A 22,308-nucleotide genomic window follows, 5' to 3' on the forward strand; every position below is an offset into this window, starting at 1 on the left:
AAAATCACAATGAAGGTAGGTTTATTCTGATATAGCGAAAAATAATACAAATGTTGTTCAGAAAGTATGAAATGTAAAATTAATACATCGATAAATAAAAAAAAGAAGGGCATAACCTACTACGTATGCCTAATCCTAACCTCTGCTCCCTCCTCCGCCCCTTGTATCTCGCAAAACTCGATGTCTCTCTAACCATCCTTTGACCTTTCTACGATGGACACCGCTTCAGGATTGCCTCTCTCAATCACCTCTAACTCCAAAGCGTCTTGCCTAATCAACTGTATACACTGACAAATCGACAAGACATTAGTGGTATGGTCATTCTGGGCCTACTGGTTCTCCAAGATCTTCTCATGAGCTGGCCTAGGTGGATGTCCAGGAGTGTTCAGTGTCATGATAGGGTGTGACACTATGTAGAACCATGTCAGGTATTCCTCCACACAATGCCAACTGCTCGATGCTGGCAACATCCAATACTCCTCCGGCACCATATGATGCTCCCAATCCTAAAAGATGTCACCGAGATCCCGACGGACAATGGTGTCAAGAGCATCCAGTTGATGTCATCATGAACAGTTCGATCAAGATACACCCGGAACGGTGGCACAACATTATTCCCTCTTTGCAAGATATACATGGTAGCCCGCATTAACTCTTCACGATACTCCTCATCAATGTAGAAACCATGAATACAGAGGAGGTGGAAAATGATCCATCCCTAAAATAAAAAATAAGAGCTATGTAAGAATAAAATATTAATATCAAATTAAAATTAATAGCTGAAATGAAAAGTACCGCGATTAGTGTGCAAGAGTTTGTCAACTTCCTTGTCCTCCAGTTAGAAGCTTCATTCAGCTTTTGGTATAGGTATACCAAACTACACCCCCAGTTCCACTTGCTAATTTTATTCAAATCAATGAAGTACTGGAGGTATGCACTACAAAAATAGACGTGTCAATCAAGAACATGACGTTACACTGCAAAGCACAAGCACAATGGTATTGAACAAAAAAAATCATTGCCCTCGCTCGCAGAATCTGCTGTTGCATCCAGGTACTCTTCATATAGTGTTGCCGGGAAGGAGAACTTGACATGAGTTCCATTAGTTGAGGAAGTTTCCAAAAGCTCTGAATTTGAGTAAGGAGAACTAATGGACTCAGTCTCAAAACCCCAAATTGGCCCAACCCTCGGTTGAGAAATATAGGTCCATTTCCGTCTGATTCAACAATCAATTTTTCCCAAATTCGATTTCATTACTAGTTTTTTTGGGTTTTAACAATAATCGGGTCCATTTTAAAATCAATCCAGTTTTTTACACATTAGACGGCCATTGACGGTCCAATTTTATATCTTCAAAAATTAACTTTTTGGTCGCAAATCTACTTTTATTTTGGTTCATTCGATTAAACAAGCAATTATTAAGCCATTTTAGAAAGTTGGCCCAAATTAAAAATCATTAATTTTTTTTATTCATTTCTAATTGTGTAAAATTTGGTTATTGAAACTTTTTTTTCATTTAAAGTTTTGCTATTTAGACCTTTTTTTTTAAATTATATTTGGATAGTGGTAACTTTTTTTTTCTTTAAAAACATTGTATCTTAATATCTTAATGTAAATGAGTCAAAACTGAAAACAATAAAGTTAAGATTATGAATGAATCAAATTGGCTTATGTTTTCAAATGGAGCCAGATCTACAAATTTAATTTTTTGGTAAACAAAAGGGCCAAAGCCCGAAGAAAGAAAAGCTACACAGGGATCAACCTAGGAACAAAAACTCCTAACAAGTCATCCTCTAACAACCCACTAATAAAAATAAGAGTAACTATGTATTCAACAAAATTGCAATTTAAGTTGCATCTTTCATTTACCAACGCATCTGCACACTTGTTAGCTTCTCGATAAGAGTGACTAATTTACGCATCATCCTGAAGCTCAATCAACCTTGTAATTTACCTTAACAAGGCATAACCTTTAGAGCTTTCTAACGCGCCTTTTTTTTAATAACATTCATCACCGCTACAGAATCCACATTCAACTCCACCTTCTTCCCTAATTTGATCGTATAATTAAGGCCTTCAAACACACCTCACAATTTTGCTACAAAGGCAGAACACACACTTGTATTTTTCGTAAAACCATCTAACCAAACACCATTAGCATCTCTTACAACATCCCCCACAACCCACAACGTGCAGTTACTACTAAGGTGGATAAGGCGTCGGTTATTATGATTAGTTGGCAACCTCTTCAAAGTAACTACGTCAAGCTGAACACGGATGGTTGGTTATGATTAGTTGGCAACCTCTTCAAAGTAACTACGTCAAACTCAACACAGATGGCAGATCTACAAATTTTAATAGTGAGTAAAATTACTTAAAATACATCCAAACAACAAAAGATATGCTGCGTATGGCAGCCATAATACAATCAAACAACAAGTCTTAAAAAGTTATAATACAAACAAGTAATCCAAATAGAGCACAAAGCATTGCACTCCTTAAAGACAGACCAATCCTCGCAAAATCCTAACCTCAAACTCAACCCCTTTTACCACAAAAATAAAGCCTAAACGCAGCTCATGTTACTGTATTTTTAGAAAATGTCATTTGTGTAGAAAATAAATTAGTAGTCTAGCAGTATTGGTGAAACTCTTGCTCATAATAGATGCCAACATAAAAAACATATTAATATTAAAATAAAAAAAAAGGTAAAACATTAATAATCACAAGCGTAAACAATCTCAACTACAAACCAAAAAAATACAAGAATAAAATAAATATGTTAGTAAAAACAGAATATCATCATAATATTATCACAATATTAAGTAAAAAAAACAAAGGACAAATCGAGTCAAAAATGAAAATTTTAAAACAAAATAAAATAAACAATCCCTTACATTCCAATTTCCCTTCAGCTCTTGAACAACCAGATAATATATGGATAATATATGAACCAGATGTGAACAAAACGGGTATAAGAGTAATACACATTAGCACACAACATTTGCACTACAAATGTTGCAACGAAAAACCTATGTTAAATCCATCCCAAAACAATCACCTAAGCTACATCAATGATACAAAAACTCAGTTTGATTGATTGCCAACATCCTTCAGCATACTTTGAACTATTTCAAAGTCCAATTTGCCAAAGCAATATGTTAATAACTCCTCACCAGATGATCCAAGCTTTCAAAATTTCCACAAATGACAGAGCAATCCAACATACTCTCCAGCAAAATTTTTATGAAACAGCCTCCCTCAAAAAAACAATGCTTTTGGATCTTTAAAGAAAAATTAAAACTCAATTGGGAGGGGCCGCGCGAACGCAGGCCCCCACAGCAACAAATTATGATGTAGGCTCCACCACTTGGGTAGACCTTAGGCTAGCACCCCTCCTAAGTGCAATGGAGGTCACTTGCCTAGGCCATGGGCCTTCTTGATCACCCATTGACCCCATCCAGGTAAGTATGTTGCAATGTATCACACACTTCTGTTTTATACTTGATGTTCCATACTATTCACTCTAACAATTCCGATGTGGGACTCAGACAACATAAGACTAATTCATTCTATAGAGGAAAAAGAAAAAAAGATTAGTCAAGTGTCATATCGTCACAAAGATAATAATCATATAAATCTAAACTGAGACTAATTATTCCCTAAATTTAGTGTCAGAGTTGTATATATGGTCTATATTCACTTAGTGGATCAACAAGTTATACACCAATCCACTTAGTGGATCAACATGTTATACACCAACTCACATTGCGAACTATTTATAACAATATTATGGCGTCTATATTCGCTTAGTGGAATCAACATGTATGCAATATTTTGTTCCATGATCTCCTTTATCATGTTTTATAGAACAATTATTTAACTGAGATCATATCTTACCTTTCATATCAATCTTTATTTTGTTTAGAGAACTGATACCAAATCTTACCTTTCAAATCAATTTTATTTTTTTATCAAGTTCAATAACTAGCTGAAGAGTAAACTAAGGTTTGTGTGAGTTGATTGTTGTGGCTGGATGAGAATTTTGATACTAGTTTGATGACTGGGCTTTTTTACTATTGTAATGTTAAGTTGCAACCATACTAAGTCATATATCTTATGCAAAATAATGGAATATCGGAGATTGGAAATTAAAGAATGACTAATTAATAAGAGACTGAAATTTAGAAATTCTTAGAATAAATATAAATATATTAGCTAATATTGTAAGACTTAATTATTATATATTGAACTAAAATTGTAGGACTTTACCCCAAAGGGAGTCCTTCCAGAAATTCTCAAAGGCTTGAGTTGAACCCAAGCCTAAGAGGGGGTTTGGAAATAGTTTTCAACCAGCAATAGACGCGCCTCGGTTAGAACCTCACTAGCTGCGTCATTGCCCCAAGCGCAAAGATAGATTTCACTAATGAATAAGCTTACTTTTATACAAATTCAAATTCATCTTATTTCTCTCATTAGCAGTGTGGGACTAAGAAATTGTACTGTGAAGTCCTCACTTATCATTCTTGTCCATAAACAAATCTAACAACTTAGACAAGCAAATATTAAACCGCAAAGAATAAATTTGAGATGAAGAGAGCTAAATTGTTCAAAAACTAGGACAAGAAAATAACATTTACAGAAGTAAAATAGCCCAGTCACCAAACCAATACCAAAGTTGTTGAAGTTTACTTCCTTCTAATCCAGCCACAAAATGACAAATGTGTTCATTTTGGGTATTAGATGGTGTGAGTTTGGTTATGTTTGCAATTAGTCATTCAATACAGTATTTTCTTGATCAAAATCTATAGTGGTTATAGCAGACAAAAGATTCTGTTGAAGACAGAGATGTTTTACCTTAGTGTACTGATGCAAGTTATGCATGCACTATAAATAGTTAGGCATAACATACTTTATTCGAAAATACTAAACACCAAATACTAATGAGAGATGAAACAAACAGTACTCTCGATCTATCATGCATCTGGAACGTAGATTTAGTCTCTCTGTCTACCACGCATAATGGGATCTATGTGGATGTTGCTGCAGCGGCCTTCAATTCCCACTGGCTTTCAATTGATAAATAGTAAAGGAAGTAATTGTGTTGAAGTAGATAACTCAGAAACAAATTAAAAATCTTATTGCAAAGGAATATTAAGAATTAATAGCAAAGCTCAAGTCCAAATCATTGAAAGGAAGGGGCAGATGTTGCCTCACAAAGTGTGGATCAGGCATCTACAGTGACCAAAGGATTCATATTTTAATTTTTGCCTAAGAACCACTTAACCACATGTTTGTGTATCAAAACACTAACAAATTCCTAATCAAAACTCCAGTTAGTGATTAATAGTCTAAAATCATCAATAAACTTAACAGATGAACAAACTTTTACTAAATTGCAGAGCCCTCAATGAAGAGGACCCTTCCAAAAACTAGCGTATGCCGCTAAATGTGACGCCGACACGGTATTCTTTAGTAAAAGGCGAAGGAATAGTTCGCTATGTCATCATCACACGGCTCCGTGCCTACTATCAGGAGAGGTCCTTTCATTTTATATCTGAGCAGTATAGTTTCATTTATGAATTAGACGATGTGGGACTTCAGTCTGATACCCACTCACTTTAAACATTAAAGTATCCCAATCTAGCACAATTGAATTTCAATGCAAATACAGCACATGAATAATAACTCACCTTACAACAGAGGACCTGTATGAACCAGTGATCTGTTCCATCTTTTGTTTTAAGTAAGTCTTTACGAACCTCGCCATTTTCATGATCAAAACCTACCATGGCTATAGCAACAAAAGAATCCTGTAGAATACAAAAGAGGATTTACCTTGGTGTTATGCACTGTAAACAGTTAGGCATAACATATTTCATTCAAAAACACCAATGAAAAACAGCAAGGTGATCAATTTAAGTTTATCAAACCCCCGCCAAATTGTTCAAGCATATCAAACTGAGCTACTGCCAAACATGATATTTCACTTAGAATATCAGGAGACAACTAATAGAATTTAAAAACTAGTCGTCCATCACTTCACAAATTTCAAAACAGTCTCTTATACTATCCCATTTGTGTAAAATCATATATGCTTGCTGATATGATTATGATTTTCAAAGCACATCATAAATTATCATGCTAGATTAGAAGCCACGGATTTCAACAACATTCAAAATGATATCTCCCAACAAAACTACTATAACAATGATGAAATATTTGTAAATCTTCTTCATAGGTAGGTATACCTTCTGAGTGCGTCTCACAGCCCACTTCATGGCCGGCCGCAGCATCATTGAAATCATACATGATGTATAACGCGGCCAACACCTGGATCTTAAATTCAAGGAAAAAAGATTAAACTATTTGTTACAATGGAATGAGTCCTTTGCAGCAGTATGCTCTCAACTGCTTTTATTGCCTTCTTTTCCTTATATGAACAAGTTTTCTCTGGTCTTATTAAACATGAGAGGCAAAATAGTTTGGATGACATTAAAGATCCGCAGGAGATTGTTAATGCGGCTGATGGAAGAAGATTTAATCATGGATCTAGTGGAAATTTTGGTCAATCTCTTCGAGAGAAGTAGAGAAAATTCTAAGACGTGCTCATACTGTGGCAAACTTGGAAGTAATTATACAGGAAGTAATTGCGTTGAAGTAGATAACTCAGAAGCAAATGCACCTGGGGATGCTGAACAAAAACAAATTGAAAATCTTCCTGTAGAGGATTAATAGCAATGCTCAAGCCTAACAAATTGAAAGGAGGAGCAGATGTTGCCTCACACGGTATGAATTTTTTTATAATGGTGCTGCGGACCACGTATGCTTACTTTAGACATGTTTTCTTAGGGATAAACACAATACCAGTTAAATTAAGGACTACTTGATACAAGATGTGTCACATACAAGACGGTTTTTGTAAAATGGACTCTACTTGTTTGAGACAACAGAATCCTAATGAAGTGCATCTCCCTGACTCAATCATCTTAATTGATGTTTTGTACCTGCCATTTCTTCTTGCTATTGTATATTTTACTCTTACTCTACTTTGATACAGCAGAATCCTTGAAGCAACAAGCTGTATGGAATGATTTATTTTAGTATAAGAACAAAAAATAGGGAGAAATACAAAAAAACTAAACATCCAAACAAAAACATCAATCGGAAAAACAGAAAACACATAAACTTGAACTAATATTGCAGAGCCCTCAATAAAGAGAACTCTTCCAAAAACTGGCGTATGCCGCTAATTGTGACGCTGACACGGTATTCTTTAGTAAAAGGCGAAAGAATAGTTCGCTATGTCATCATCACACGGCTCCATAAATAGCCTAATTAGAGGTCCTTTCATTTTATATCTGAGCAGCTTAATTTCTTCTACGCATTAAACTATGTGGGACTTTAGTGAGATACTTGCTTGGCCTCTACTTTTTCTACCCTCCAATGAAAAAACATCTAAATTCTTCCCCGTAGCTAAACTAACACCTTTATATGATCCAGTACCGTACAACATTCTTCCAAACATTGACATGAAACTAACAGGGATGGATTAGGTTCATCTTGACTCACACTATGTTATTCTAATGACAACAATCAGCACAAAGACATGAATAAGAACTCACCTTGCTTGCAACAAAAGAACTGTATTGAGCTAATCGATCTATTCCATCTTTTGTTTAACCATATCCGAAAAAGATGAAACTATTTGTTACGATGGAATGAGTCCTTTGCAGCAGTATGCTCTCAACTGCTTTTATTGCCTTCTTTTCCTTATATGAACAAGGTTTTCTCTAGTCTTATTAAACGTGAGAGGCCAAATAGTTTGGTTGGATGACATTAAAGATGATTGTTAATGCGGCTGATGGCAGAAGATTTAATAATGGATCTAGTGGAAATTTCTTCGAGAGAAGTAGAGAAAATTCTAAGACGTGCTCATACTGTGGCAAACTTGGAAGTAACTATACAGGAAGTAATTGGGTTGAAGTAGATAATTCAGAAGCAAATGCACCTGGGGATGCTGAACAAAAAGAAATTGAAAATCTTACTGTAGAGGATTAATAGCAATGCTCAAGTCTAATACATTGAAAGGAGGAGCAGATGTTGCCTCACTACAGTGACCTCCATAGCAGAATTTTGTAATGAAAGTGCATGTCACTGACTCTATCATCTTAATTGATGTTTTATACCTGCCATTGTTTAGTTTAAATCAACTTGGTTTCAGTATCAAAATTGCCAAGAGATTGTTCTTGTTATTGGGGTATTAGTCTGCTAGGTTCATTTAATTATTTGGCCTATGGGTTCATCGCAATTTTGCGATGACGAGTTTGATCATGCTTTCCAATCTGTGACTCAATATAACATCATTTGCAGATAGATGGGTTCTCATTAGAGTGTAAGTTAATGTAGAGGCCAACTATGAGGTTAATGTTTTACAAATCAAATCATTCAGCTGTTACTGATAAGTTTTTTCAAAAATATCTTACCAACCCAAACTCAGTTGCATAGCAATTTGATACACATCCAGCTTTATGTATCTCATAATATTTTTCTGATTATAACAACACTTAGAAGCTCATAATTTTATAGAATAAAACAGAATTAATTTAAATTTAAAACTAAAAAAAATAGTGAGAATTATCAAAAATAAGAAAGATTCAAACATAATCTTGAACTAAAGTTGCAGAGCCCTCAATGAAGAAGACTCTTCCAAAAACTAGCGTATGCCGCTAAATGTGACGCTGACACGGTATTCTTTAGTAAAAGGCGAAAGAATAGTTCGCTATGTCATCATCACACGACTCCGTAATTAGCTTAATTAGAGGTCCTTTCATTTTATATCTGAGCAGCTTAATTTCTTTTACCAATTAGACGATGTGGAACTTTAGTCGGATACTTACTTGGCCTCTACTTTTTCTACCCTACAATGAATAAACCTCTATATTCATTCCAGAAGCTAAACTAACACCAAACATTGACATGAAACAAACAGGGATGGATTAGGTTCATCTTAACTCGACATATGTTATTTGAATGACAACAATCAGCACAAAGATATGAATAAGAACTCACCTTGCAACAAAAGAATTATATTGCGCTAATCGATCTATTCTATCTTTTGTTTAAGCATGTAAGGTATACTATTGTCAAACATCAGATTTCACTTAGAGTATAAAAAGAAACAGCTTAAGTGTGAATGCATAAAGATAATTTTGTATCTATTTAATGAAATTAGAAGTGCAGATATTAGTGTACCAAACTGCTTGTAAACAACATACACTTAGATCATCATTGATTAGATATGCACCATCAGTAGAGCTAGAACCTAACACAACTTTGCATAAACAGTCATCCATCCAAGGCAGAAGTGAGTTTTAAGGTGAAAAGTGTTGTTTAAAAAGAATGTAACTTTATATGAAAATCTCCATATGACAAGTTAAAATTGGTTAAAGAAATGAATTTGCTACTGCTAGCTACCACTGAAGTTTAATAAAAAGCACTTTAGAAACATATTTACAATGTCACCTACAAAATCTTACCAACCATGAAAAGCTCAAAGTGGGCCCTAACTTGTTGAAATGATATCACCACCATAGCTGCTTTGTTTGGTAACAAAATCTGGAAGGATTACAAGACTTATTAGAACCATTTTTTATATAAATAGATCCCAAAGCAAGAGTTACATAAAAAAACAAACAAGATAGTACTTGAACATGATGTGTTCTATAGGCTCTTACTGCTGTGTATACTTGGATTCTAAAGAGACAAGAAAACAAAAAACAAAAAAGAGTGGCATTGTATTGCTTACCTTGCTTGCTTCTCAGGGAGAACATGAAAGATTCTAGCCGTTTGTGATTTAGTGTCCTTTGCTTCCCTCTCACAAAGATAACTTGCTTCCTTCTTCAAACCTTAACAAAACCCATAAAATCATCAAGTACAAATTTTTATGAAAACCCAGCAAAACAAACAGAAAGAAAGAAAAAAAAGGGTTGATTACTTTGCATGTTAAAAGGGAACCCTAGGTCCATTCTCTCTCCATAAATAAATTGATCGGTTTTCTTTTTCAGAAGCATAGCAAAGAATGTCATGCTCCATGTCAAAAACATAATGCACTACGAATTTCCATTAAAAAACCGAAACTTGTAAGTGCTTTTACCTTCTTTCTTTTTTTTCTTCTACGGGTTTTTGGTTTCGTGGAGGGCTTTTTTTCGGTTCGTGTGACACGTTTTCCGACAATAGAGTGTACTAGTAGTATTTAGTTTGGAAATGAAGTTGAAGAGACAATTTTTGGGTCACGTTTCATTAACTCAACTTTAAGGCGGCAAAGTTACGGTAACTAGCCTCTAGGGGTGGACAAACGGTGACCACCCGCCGGAAACCGACCGTTCCGATCCAATCTTTGAGACACGGTTCGGGTTGAGGCGGTTGACGGATTGCATCGGAAAGTAGAAATGGGTTCTTGCGGGCTTGTGCGGTCGGATTCGGAGGTTGGTTTTGGGCCCGTCGGAAACCGATTCCGACCGAATCTAAGCATCTAGGCCCAATCTAATCCTAACCCAACCCATTTATTTCCTTGTTACGACTATAATCCAGCCCAATTTAGATTGAGAGTAGTATATATTTTAGTGTCTCTAATTGTTTTAACCCTAACTTTTGTATCAAACTTGTAGCGCCTCCTTCTTAGAGCTTTGTGCCGTTTCTTCTCAGAGCGTTGTGCCGTTTCCTTCTCAGAGCTTTGTGAATCTGCGATCTCTCCATCTTCAAGTGTGCTTCCATCCATTGACAAGATTTAGAGCTACGGTTTGTTTTAAGGTTTGATTGTCAGTTTTAAAAATTATAATAAAATTTATAAATTGTACATCCATCCAAGGCATAAGTGAGTTTTAAGGTGAAAAGTGTTGTTTAAAAAGCATGCAACTTTTTATGAAAATCTCGATATGACAAGTTAAAATTGGTTAAAGAAATGAATTTGCTGCTGCTAACTACCACTGAAGTTTAATAAAAAAGCACTTTAGAAACATATTTACAATGTCACCTACAAAATCTTACCAACCATGAAAAGCTCAAAGTGGTCCCTAACTTGTTGAAATGATATCACCACCACCATAGCTGTTTTGTCTGGTAACAAAATCTGGAAGGATTACAAGACTTATTAGAATTAGAACCATTTTTTATATAAATAGATCCCCAAGCAAGAGTAACATAAAAAAACAAACAAGATAGTACTTGAACATGATGTGTTCTATAGGCTCTTACTGCTGAGTACTTGGATTCTAAAGAGACAAGAACATAAGTCTGGGCGATGTATCATGAAGGAACCATATTCTGTGCATCATCTTTAGCTGTCGGTTGGTTTTACTGACGGGGTAGACACACGGCAACCAAACTCAAAAAATCCTCTTTTTGCAACAAACAGAGAATGTCAAGTACAGGTTTTTATGACAAAACACACGCACAAGAAAACAAAAAAAGAGTGGCATTGTATTGCTTACCTTGCTTGCTTCTCACATATTATCGGTTAATTTAACTTTGCATAAACAGTATATCCATCCAAGGTAGAAGTGAGTTTTAAGGTGAAAAGTGTTGTTTAAAAAAAGCATGCAAATTTTAATGAAAATCTCAATTTGACAAGTTAAAATTGGTTAAACAAATGAATTTGCTACAGCTAACTACCACTGGTGAATGAATCATGACTGCGTGATCAGCGCGTGATTAATGGACAGGATGATCTCAGTGTTGTGGGCATCATCTTCAGCCGTAGACGATCTTTCTCGGTTGGTTTTACTGACTGTGTGGTCACACGGCAACCATCCTCAAAAAATCCCTTTTTGTAACAAACAGAGAATATCAAGTACAAGTTTTTGTGACAAAACACACCCTCAAAAAACAAAACAAAAAAAAAGGGAAAGGAGTGGCATTGTATTTCTTACCTTGCTTGCTTCTCTCTCACAAAGATAACTTGCATACTTCTTCAAACCTTAACAAAACCTATAACATCATCATCAAGTACAAATTTTTATGACAAACCCAGAAAAAGCAAAACAGAAGGAAAAAAAGTTGATTTTATAAGAAAGTACAGTAATTATTGTTTACCTTGGTTGGTTCCCAAAGATCGGAACACGGAATGGAAGATAATCGTTGTTTGTAAAACCTTGCAGGTTAAAAGAGAACCTGGGTTGGGTCTACTCTATTCCCTCCCCATAAATAACTTGGTCGGTTTCCTTGTTCAGAAGAATGGCAAAGAGATTCATGCTACATAGCAAAAACATAATGCACTATAAATTTCCAGTGGAAAAACCAAACGTTCAGTTGCTTTTACTTTTTTCTTCTTCTTCCAGTTTTTGGTTTGTTGAAGACTTCAACACTGTTTTACCCTTTTTTTTTTTCTTCTTCTTCCAGTTTTTGATCAACTTGAAGTGCTTTATGTTGGTTTATGGAGATGCCACGTAAGTAGAGTAACATTCATTCATATATGGCATAAATGAACTATGCTCAATATTATATACTATATTTTTTTATATTTTTTTTAAGTATTTAAACAATTCAATTATATTTTTAAAGTATTTATGTTACTTATATAAAATTTTAAAATGGATCACACTAATTCCATTGTATATTTTAAATTTATATTCTACATTGGTATATAAATATAAATTATGTATAAATTAGCTTTGTTTTATATAATTGGTCTTAAGTCGAGATAAAATGAAAGGATTATTGTTAATGGTGAGAAATTCAGGAAGCTTACCAAGAAGATTTATGGAGAAGATGGTAGAAAAGATAAGTTACAGAAATTCAATTATATTGTATATTATTTTACATTACCTATCAGCTCTAATATATATTATATGATAAGATACATTGTATGGACATAAATGAATAACAAAATATACATTTGGTACACTTTGATTGACTGCTCCAGTTGTACACGTGGCAAGTTATGAAAGGCCGTGATAATATATGCTAATATATTATCAAGGCCCAACTTGGTTACGATAGAATTTAAGGTGGAAAAGTGCAGAGGCTTGATGAACATGTCACCATCCTGGTCGTGAGTAGAGATTGGGAGCAAATGGATGAGTTTGATGCGCATGAGGCGCCTGTGGGCTACCCAGGGAGTCCTTCAGATTTATCCATGTTGACAGGGTATGTAGATCATACAATCAAACATGTTTGGGACTGAGAGGTAAAATTTCTTAGACTTATTACTTATTTCTTTTTTGTCCTTAGTGAGAATTTATTATTTCTAACTTTACTAATTATTAACAGTGTTTTCTTTGGAAAATTTCAGGATAGGAATCCCCAAAAGTTCTAAAACCACGGTCAGAAGATTACTGCTCTGCAATAGCCTGAGGAGTCGTGGTTCTAGGATGTCCTCGCAACTTCTGAGCTGAAGGACTTCTGTCAGATTAGGTACTCCACCGTACATAATGGGATGCTGGTGGCATTTGCGGAGAGGTGACACCCTGAGACGTCGTTATTCCATCTGCCTCATGGTGAGATTATCATCACTCTTGATGACATCGCATGCCTCCTGCATATACCTATCAGGGGTATCCTCCTTGGTCACGGTAGGATGACGAAGAAGGAAGCAAGGAAGACTCTGATTGAGGAGATCGAGGTTGATCTTGAGGACGCGCTTGAGGAGGTGAAGAGGACCCGCGACGCGCACGTGAGGTTTTCCTTCTTGATGCGGCAGTACAAGGTCGAGCTCCTTGCGGCACAGCAGACTGCTGGTGACCCAGTAGAGGTGGAGATACACAGACAGCAAGTGCTGAGATGTTACTTCCTATTTTTCTTAGGCACTCAGATGTTTATGGACACAAGCTCTTCACACACAGATATCGTTTACCCGAGGTACTTATCGGATACCTCACGTATCCATGAGTACAATTTGGGAGCGACTACATTGGCGTACATCTATCACAAACTTAGAGAAGGATGCATGTGGAAGGCAAGGACTGTGACTGGCAGTTGTTCCCTCTTAGTGGTAACAATCTTATATCATTCTACTTTATATAAAAGTTGTTTATTATATATTTGTGATAATGTTTGATCCCCGTGTTTTTTCTAGGGTTTGATATTACAACACTTCCCCATGATCATTGGCTGGGGAGAGGTGTTTGGCTACACTGAGGCCATGTGGCGTGCTAGTGCCTTCATCCCCCTCAGAGGGAACCAGATGTCGGATCCTTACAGGCACTCTCCTGACCGCATGGCTGCAGAGGACATCCGATACGACTGTTATGCTACTCACAGTGAGACTATTGTGTGGGATGACGTTGATTTATGTTCTGGTTGATTGGCTTCCAGTTTGACCATTACTGTTCATAATCTTCCAGAGCGCGTCATGCGGTAGTTCAACTTTTGTCAGACGATACATCACCACCATTTTGTCTCCGCTCATATCGTCATTTCCTGTCGGGAGATAGATGAGTTCTTTGCAGAATTTGAGCATCACATGGTTTTTGATGAGGCTCGGGCGACCAGATCAGAGAGAGACTGAAGCTGTGTCGACGGGTACATCACTTGGTACTTCACGGTGTCACACTCCTACATGATCCCCACTGCAGCGGGATCACCATCCAGACCATTCCATGAGGAGATCTTACATACTCATCAGTTTCAGTTAGACCACACTAACAACGTTTTTCCTCGCTGTTGTGAGATAGCTGACATGGTCACATGGCGCAGGCAGACATTGCCGATGATTTCTTCCCTGATGGAGTCTGATCACTGGTTTATACTGGATGGTATCATTAGGGTGGCAGATGTGACATTTTTGTACCGTCGACATCGTGCCAAGACAGGTGGGCACTTGACTGTAGAGGCAGAGTGGCTAGCAGACGACGTGGTGGACGCAGAGGCGGGGTCAGAGGTAGAGGAGTGGAGAGGGATCTTGTCCGACACACACAATAGTGATGCCTCTGATTTTATTGACGTCTGTATTTTGATTACATTTATATACTTTATTTTGATAATGTATTTGACACTATTTGGATGATTTGTACGATGTATTCTTTTGGTGTACTTTATTCCATTGCCTTTAAATTGCACTACTTTGATGTATTAAAAGTTGATGTTTCATTTTTGTTAAAAATATTGGAGTTTAAGAGTGAAATGTAGTTGATTTGAAAATATAACAGAAGGTTTCGTAGGTACATCTACGAAACATTATGTTTTTAACATGTTCCGTATATACAACTACGGAAGATTCACCGAATTGAATTAATTTGAATTTTCCAACGTTCACTATGTTTTTAATGCTTCCGTAGATGTACTTACAGAAAAAGCCAAATTTTGTTAAAAAAAGGTGTTTCCGAATGTATATCTACAAAAATAGAAAGCATAATTGAAATTTCGTGAGGTGAATAAAAATATAAGGAGTGTAATGAGATATCCTCAACTATTTGTATTATAGTGAAACAAAATTGGTTAAGAAGAGTTTTAATAGGATTTAAATTTTAATATTTTGTATGTGACATTTTCACATATTCCTCACCGAGTTATTATTATCTAACCCGTGCATCCGCACGGGTAAGTCAAATCTTATGATGAATAATGTATTACAAACGTAAGAAAAGAAGTTTAAAAATTTGAATGAGGAATGTTAATTTAAGATTATCAAAACATAATATAGATTAATTGAATTTATACATAGTAGCTATGTAAAAAAAAGAACATGGAAATGCAATAGTCATTTATATCGCAGATCATTCGATAACCCTAAACACTAATAACTGAAAATATTTATCAAATCACCAACATGATAAATTTAATATGTCTAATAAATATAAATATTTAGAAATATGACTTATAACTATAAATGTTTATAAATATCAGTGATAAGTATAAATATGTACAAATATTTTGTTTATTAAAATAAAAAAAAGGTATTGTGGTGATAGTGACCCGCAAAAACAGTTAGTAAAAGTTACATCAAGAAATGGTGGAGAGCTTTTTTCAGTTCATGGGACACGTTTTCCGACCATAGAGGTTTTTTTTCTTTCGAAGAAGCAAAATTTATTTAAAAAACCAGCATAAGAAGTGCTGGAGAGTTACAGTACAGAACATGAAAACCAAAAGCAAAATAAGATAGAGTAAAAAGAGAAATAAGTGAAAAATAGAAAGAAAGAAAAATACAAAAACAATTTTATATTATTTGAGATATATTTGGTCTATTAACATTAATTGAAATCTTTATCTTAATTAAATTTAACATTTAATATATCGGGGAGTCTTCAGTGGCTGCAGCCTCTTAGAAATTTATCACTGTCGTTTTAATTTCGAAATGTTTAGAGTCAGTCACGAAAGTAGTGGGGGACAGTCGCATTTACTACTTTCTTATCATTGACCTATTGTCACTTTTCCTTGTTAACACGTCACCAATCCATGGGTATGTAGGTTAGGGAACTATTACCTTACCTAGAGTACTTAAGTATCTTTTAGCCTCGTGTGGATTGATGGAATAAGATGTTGATTACCCTCAGATTTTTTCCTCGTTACCCAATCTAAACTATTTATCTTCGTACTGCCCTTTCCTACAAAAGTTAGACGCTATTCTCCAATTTTCTTTTTTTTTTGTTACCACATACTTGTCCATTCTCATCATATTATTCTGCTCCGCTTTGTGAACTTAAATCTTTACTCGCCTAACTAGTTCTGATGGTGGAGATCGCAGTGGAAGATTACTCTTGGGTCGAACTAGAGTATTTAGCCCACAAATCTACTTTCGTTCAAGGGGGAGAAAAAATCGTCTGGTCTTTTAGAAATAGGAGTTTCCTTGTTTGGGGTATTATACCAATTCTGACGGAGAAAAATGGTATGATGACATGCTTTCATTGCAAGACAAATCGGACTTAAAATGAGCAAATAAGAACCCTTATATGGACCCAATGTCTAGAGATCTCAAAATGAATTTTTTTAAATATAATTTTTTTTAAAATTTATGCACATTACCACGTAACAAAAGGTAGTGACGTGTTCAACATTTCATATTTACGAAACATTATGTTTTTAACATGTTCCGTAGATACATCTACAGAAGATTCACCGAACTAAATTAATTTGAATTTTTTCAATGTTCACTATGTTTTTAATGCTTTCGTAGATGTACATAAAAAAAATCAAATTTTATTAAAAAAGGTGTTTTCGAATGTATATCTATAAAATCAAAAAGCATAATTGAAATTTCGTCATATAAATAAAGATATAAGGAGTGTAATAAGATATCCTCAACTATTTTTATTATAGTTGAAACAATTGGTTAAGAAGAGTTTTTAATAGGATTTAAATTTTAATATTTTCTTTGTGACATTTTCACATATTCATCACCGAGTTATTATTATCTAAGATCCCACTTATTTATTAGTGATATAGATGCAGAGCTATTCAGAGAAAAGTTTTTGGAAGAAAGTAAACGATAAGAAATGAAGGAAATCGCCGGTAATGCCATGTAGAAATCGAAGGTTGGCATCAACAATTCAGAGCTCATCAAAATCAACCACCGCTCAGTCAAAAATCACATCACTTTTCTTCGAGTTAAAGCAAGGAAGAGAACCATCAGGTTTGGTGTTCACCAACCCAACAACCCCAATTTCCAATTCTTCTCCATTTCTCTAACACGTCACATAAAAATTTCTTCTTGTTTGGGAGTTTCAGGAATCAAGCAAGAAACTTGATTGATTTCAATGGCAGCAATAGTTTCAGGATCAATGGGGAATGACGCATGGAAGGCGCATGTGGGTATGGCATTGGTGCAGCTTTTCAATGGTGGCTACCATGTAATTACCAAAGTGGCCCTTAACGTTGGGGTTAACCAATTAGTCTTTTGCCTCTATAGAGATCTACTTGCACTCTCTATCCTTGCTCCTATCGCTTATATCCGTGAAAAGTATGTTCCTTTTTTCCTTTCCTTTTCAAAATCATGTTGTAAAATTGTGCCCCTTTGTTCAGTTATTTATCTGGGTTTGGATGCAATTGAAAAATGTTACACTGTTTCATTAAAAATAAGCGTGATTAATGATTTCTTAAGACCTGTGCATAACCTTTAACAATAGATAGTGTTCCGCGAGGGGAGCGGAAATGTGAGATGGATCCTTATTGGACCTCTGCGATGTACTGGGTGACCCTGTAAGATTAACACTCCAAAAATCAAATCAACGAGAAATGATGAATAATGAGAATAGATTTGAATTACCCATAAAATGGCACTTTCTCTCTTTATATAACAAGGGCGGTTATAACCTCTTCATGTGGAATGTGGCGGTTATCCTCAATAGTGTTCGCCCTTAGGCCTCTCTTACTGGGCCTTCTAGGCGGCCCAGAACAGATAGTATGGTATGATTAGGAGAGAGTATACACCTAAGTTTAGTGATATCTGGAGCTCTATGGCTGTTAATTTAGAATACATTCTATCATTATCTAGTATCATGTAGTTTATCCTTCTTTTTTTTTTATTAGTTTGAGGTTCTTAATTTTTATTTTAAAGATCTTGCTCTAGTAATGTTATTGTTTGTTTGTGGCTAATGGTTATAGACTTCCATTATCATCATATATAACGATGACTGCTAATCTTGATTGTTAGCATCATAGGTCATGACCTCCTCACTCCTCAGTACATTTAACTATTCTGCAATCTACATATTCAAATTTTATATAAAAAATTAACTTGCAACCACTCTGGGCTCTCTAAGTCTTATTATATTCTTCACTTTCCTAATGCTGTATGACTATTTTGATCAAACCATGTTGGCTGAAGACGGACACGACCGCCCATTACTAAGAACCTCCTGATATCATTCTTTTTCCTTGGATTAACTGGGTGAGGTTTTCAATACTAGTCACTTACTTCCTATTTCCATCATTTATGAATAATAGAATCTCTTATTGATGAGTGTGGAATTTTTCGCTTTGTGATTCATGAACAGGATATTTGGCAACCAACTTCTGTTTCTTCTTGGCTTAAGCTATACAAATCCAACTTATGCTGCTGCCACACAGCCGGCCATTCCAGTCTTTACATTTTTATTTGCTGTAATAATGGGGTCAGTTTTGTGTCGTGTATCTTAAAACACAGACACAAATCGTATAATATTAAATATTACTTAACTTATACGGATAACGTAGGACATACAGTAATGCATACCTCAATAAACTTTTTAATGCAGTACAGAAAGAGTGAACTTGCTCAGATATGAAGGTCTGGCAAAGGTTGTAGGAACTATTATCTGTGTTTCGGGTGCCATATTGATGGTTTTGTATCGCGGTCCAGCTGTAATAGGAAATGCAGAAATTGATCATGTAGCACAAAATGAAATTAGTGCGAGAGGTCAGCCAGAGCCTTCTGGATGGTTTTTTGGCGGTTTACAGGATCTCGGGTTTGACCATTTTCATCTTGGGGTTCTGTGCTTGATAGGGAACTGCATGTGTATGGCTGCTTTTCTAGCCATTCAGGTATGCATCTTTTTATGATATTTATTAAATTAGATGGCGCTATTAGTTACAGCATTAAGCAAAAACTTTAGTGGTCTTCAGTATGTGTAATATTGGTGCATTTAATTTACCACCTTTAGTTATTTTTCAGGCACCGGTGTTAAAAAAGTATCCTTCAAACCTATCTGTCACGGCATATTCATACTTCTTCGGAGCTGCTCTGATGGTGATGGTGTCATTTTTAATTACTAACGAATCAACTAACTGGAGTCTGACATCATCCGAAATACTTGCTGTTATCTATGCTGTGAGTTACCAAAGTTTTAAATCAGTCTCCAGTTTCATGATTCATTATTAATAACTGCTTATGATTTTGGCCCATACTACTACTAATATACTGAATATTTTGAGCTGTCTTCAAAACTTGGCCTCTCTTAATTGTTTGCAACACATCAGCTATTAATTATTGTTAGAAGAAAGATTTGTTTTTACGGTATTCAACTTTTGTTTTGAAATTCAATACTGAATCTGTTTCTGTTACAACTTATTACTAATCTCCCCCTTTGGGGAACGGTTATTCTCTTATTCCAACAAATACTTTCATTTATTTGTTCAGGGAACTATTGCATCTGCGCTTAACTATGGACTCATTACATGGTGCAATAAGATTTTAGGTCCAGCTTTGGTTGCCCTATACAATCCACTTCAACCCGGCTTTTCTGCCATACTGTCTCAGATATTCCTCGGAAGTCCAGTTTACTTGGGAAGGTATAGTATCATATATACCTCCCTTTACTTCCAGTTATTGGTTGAATAAATGGTTACAAACCTAACACTATCTTTATTCGTGTGACAAACAACAGCATCATAGGTGGATCGTTTATCATTGCTGGTCTATATACAGTTACTTGGGGATCGTATAGAGAAAGACGAGCAACAGTTGTAGTTACTCCTCACGGTCCCGGGGAAACTGAGCCACTTATCCTTGATAAAACTGCATATCAGATAGGTCACATTTTTTCTGGACTTTCTAGTTTATCTCCAAAGCTATCTGATTAAAGAAATGAATTGCAAAATATCAATGCCTTGTAAAAAAAGTTTTGTCATGGTTCTTCAATTTGTTACTGCTGTTACATTAATTGATAAAATTAGATATAAACCAGAGCAAATCACGAACTAATTTGGAAAACTTCAAATATTGTTAAGGGTTTTGTTGTAAAATTATAAATATCTTGATTTATGTATAATTGTTTTTGCATTATGTTTGAAGGGCCTGCTTGTAGATACCCCAAATACAAAACTATATGAAGTTCAAGTGCAGGTTATAGAACCATTTGAAGATATTTGGCACACTTTCCTCTAGATTACTTCTATAGCATATTGAAAGTTTATGCATCAAAAGCATTGAGATGAAATAGTGATGAAGTTAAAAAAATGGTTTAAATTCTGCATTTTGGCAGCATTGGGAATCTTTGGGAGTCTGCCCTTGATATTCTAACACAAAAACTTCTCTGCTCAATAATAGATTATAATTTGTTTCTAAATAGGCAAAACATGTGCTTTCATGATAAAAGAAACTTCTCAGAAGCAAATGGATTGTGGCATTGAATTTGAACATAAACAATTAGGGACCGATTCAGGACTATATTTTAGTTTAAATTTTGAGCGATGAAAGTTCATTGCACCTCATGTATTACACATGCACTTAAACACAACAAATTCAATCTCAAAACCACACCTAATACCGGTAAAAAATAAAGCCATAGATTGAAACTCAGATCAAGTCCAAAGATTGATATCTAGACACTCATTTAAATGTGTATGGATAGTCCTTACCATTCCATTACATTTGAAATAACTTCTCTCAAAAACGGAACAAAACTTATTCATCCGAATGTAACATTTTCTCAACCTTTCCTTCAACTGTTCATTAAAATCAAACAATTTATCAACTTCTACTCCTTTCCATTCAAATTAAACACTTTCATCTCTCACATTTAGTAAGTTTCTCATATCTTTGTTTTTTTTTTTAAATGTTTTTTAAGCATGTAGTAGGTTAATAGAGTGTAGTTAAGATACATTAGGGTACATCAATAGAAATGCAATTTCTATTTAGATTCGATATGAATTTGAAACATTTCAGGGTTATGATTGATGTTTAACTTTCAAAATGTTGGTTTCTGTCTGCTCTTTGTGTGTAATCTGAATTTCAAAATCCTAACTCTCAATACAGATAACAAAATTTGAATTTCTTTGTTTGTCATTTCTTGTTTATACATTGATTCTTCTTCTTTAATTATGATATGTCTTGTCTTGTTTAATTACAGAAAAATGGATGATGAATAACCATACATACATGGCCAAGTGTCCCAACATGCTTAAGTGCGTCAGGATTAAGCTAAATTAATGCAAGCTGTTGGAGAATCATCTTGTACTACTGAAAGATCCTTTTTCCCGTGGTCATGTTTCTCCGGCTCATAACAAGGCACATGCTGCTCCCGTTCATGCACAAGCTATGAGTTGTTAGGAGTCAAATTGGTATGATGCTATGAATGATGAAATGAATTCTATGAAAGACAATTTTGTCTGAGATCTTGTAGAGTTATCTAATGAGGCGAATACCATGGGTTGCAAATAAGTATTTAAAACCAAAAAGAACTCATTAAGGCTAGGCTCGTTGCGAAAAGATTTACTCAAAAAATACATAATCAATTACACGTATACTATTTCTCTTGTATCTAAAAAAGATTATCTTATTATCATGTTGGCATTGGCTGCATATTTTGAACTTTAATTGCATCAAATGAATGTGAAAATAGCCTTTCATAATGGTAATTTAGAAAGGAGGTTTATATGAAACAACCTGGAAGTTTC

The 22,308-nt window shown here is 35.2% G+C and overlaps 1 protein-coding gene, 1 long non-coding RNA gene and 5 other non-coding genes across 15 annotated transcripts; 1 reads left to right on the forward strand and 6 right to left on the reverse strand.

Moving 5' to 3' along the window:
- Positions 1-83: 83 nt before the first annotated feature.
- LOC131651920 (uncharacterized) lies at positions 84-12,433 on the reverse strand. 8 transcript variants are annotated; one of them, XR_009298516.1, is made up of 10 exons: positions 12,094-12,433; positions 11,931-11,988; positions 11,257-11,824; positions 11,050-11,131; positions 9,809-9,908; positions 7,626-9,618; positions 6,252-7,081; positions 2,898-5,813; positions 796-2,345; positions 85-718 (listed from the first exon to the last, which is right to left on the reverse strand). It is a non-coding gene; the product is annotated as an uncharacterized LOC131651920 (long non-coding RNA). The 8 variants fall into 8 exon arrangements; XR_009298519.1 differs by having other exon boundaries at positions 2,898-5,065; positions 5,694-5,813; positions 6,252-9,618; XR_009298518.1 differs by having other exon boundaries at positions 2,898-5,069; positions 5,694-5,813; positions 6,252-9,618.
- LOC131654213 (U1 spliceosomal RNA) lies at positions 3,312-3,472 on the reverse strand. Its single transcript, XR_009299262.1, has one exon. It is a non-coding gene; the product is annotated as a U1 spliceosomal RNA (small nuclear RNA).
- On the reverse strand, positions 4,265-4,415 carry LOC131654221 (U4 spliceosomal RNA). The gene has a single exon (XR_009299269.1). It is a non-coding gene; the product is annotated as a U4 spliceosomal RNA (small nuclear RNA).
- On the reverse strand, positions 5,403-5,519 carry LOC131654255 (U5 spliceosomal RNA). Its single transcript, XR_009299300.1, has one exon. It is a non-coding gene; the product is annotated as a U5 spliceosomal RNA (small nuclear RNA).
- Positions 7,207-7,323, reverse strand: LOC131654235 (U5 spliceosomal RNA). Its single transcript, XR_009299280.1, has one exon. It is a non-coding gene; the product is annotated as a U5 spliceosomal RNA (small nuclear RNA).
- On the reverse strand, positions 8,687-8,803 carry LOC131654248 (U5 spliceosomal RNA). Its single transcript, XR_009299293.1, has one exon. It is a non-coding gene; the product is annotated as a U5 spliceosomal RNA (small nuclear RNA).
- A 4,876-nt stretch (positions 12,434-17,309) lies between the features above and the next one.
- LOC131651921 (WAT1-related protein At4g19185-like) lies at positions 17,310-22,158 on the forward strand. 2 transcript variants are annotated; one of them, XM_058921646.1, is made up of 9 exons: positions 17,310-17,566; positions 17,656-17,893; positions 18,761-18,823; positions 18,930-19,046; positions 19,170-19,455; positions 19,586-19,741; positions 20,051-20,202; positions 20,298-20,443; positions 21,762-22,158. In XM_058921646.1, exons 2-9 carry the CDS (start codon positions 17,691-17,693, stop codon positions 21,839-21,841), a joined length of 1,203 nt encoding a protein of 400 aa, XP_058777629.1. In that variant the 5' UTR covers positions 17,310-17,566; positions 17,656-17,690; the 3' UTR covers positions 21,842-22,158. The 2 variants fall into 2 exon arrangements, with proteins under 2 accessions (XP_058777629.1, XP_058777628.1); XM_058921645.1 differs by having other exon boundaries at positions 17,662-17,893; positions 21,762-22,157.
- The last annotated feature ends 150 nt before the right edge of the window (positions 22,159-22,308 follow it).

Source organism: Vicia villosa, linkage group LG2 (genome assembly GCF_029867415.1).
Source record: "Vicia villosa cultivar HV-30 ecotype Madison, WI linkage group LG2, Vvil1.0, whole genome shotgun sequence".
Classification (NCBI taxonomy): Eukaryota; Viridiplantae; Streptophyta; class Magnoliopsida; order Fabales; family Fabaceae; genus Vicia; species Vicia villosa.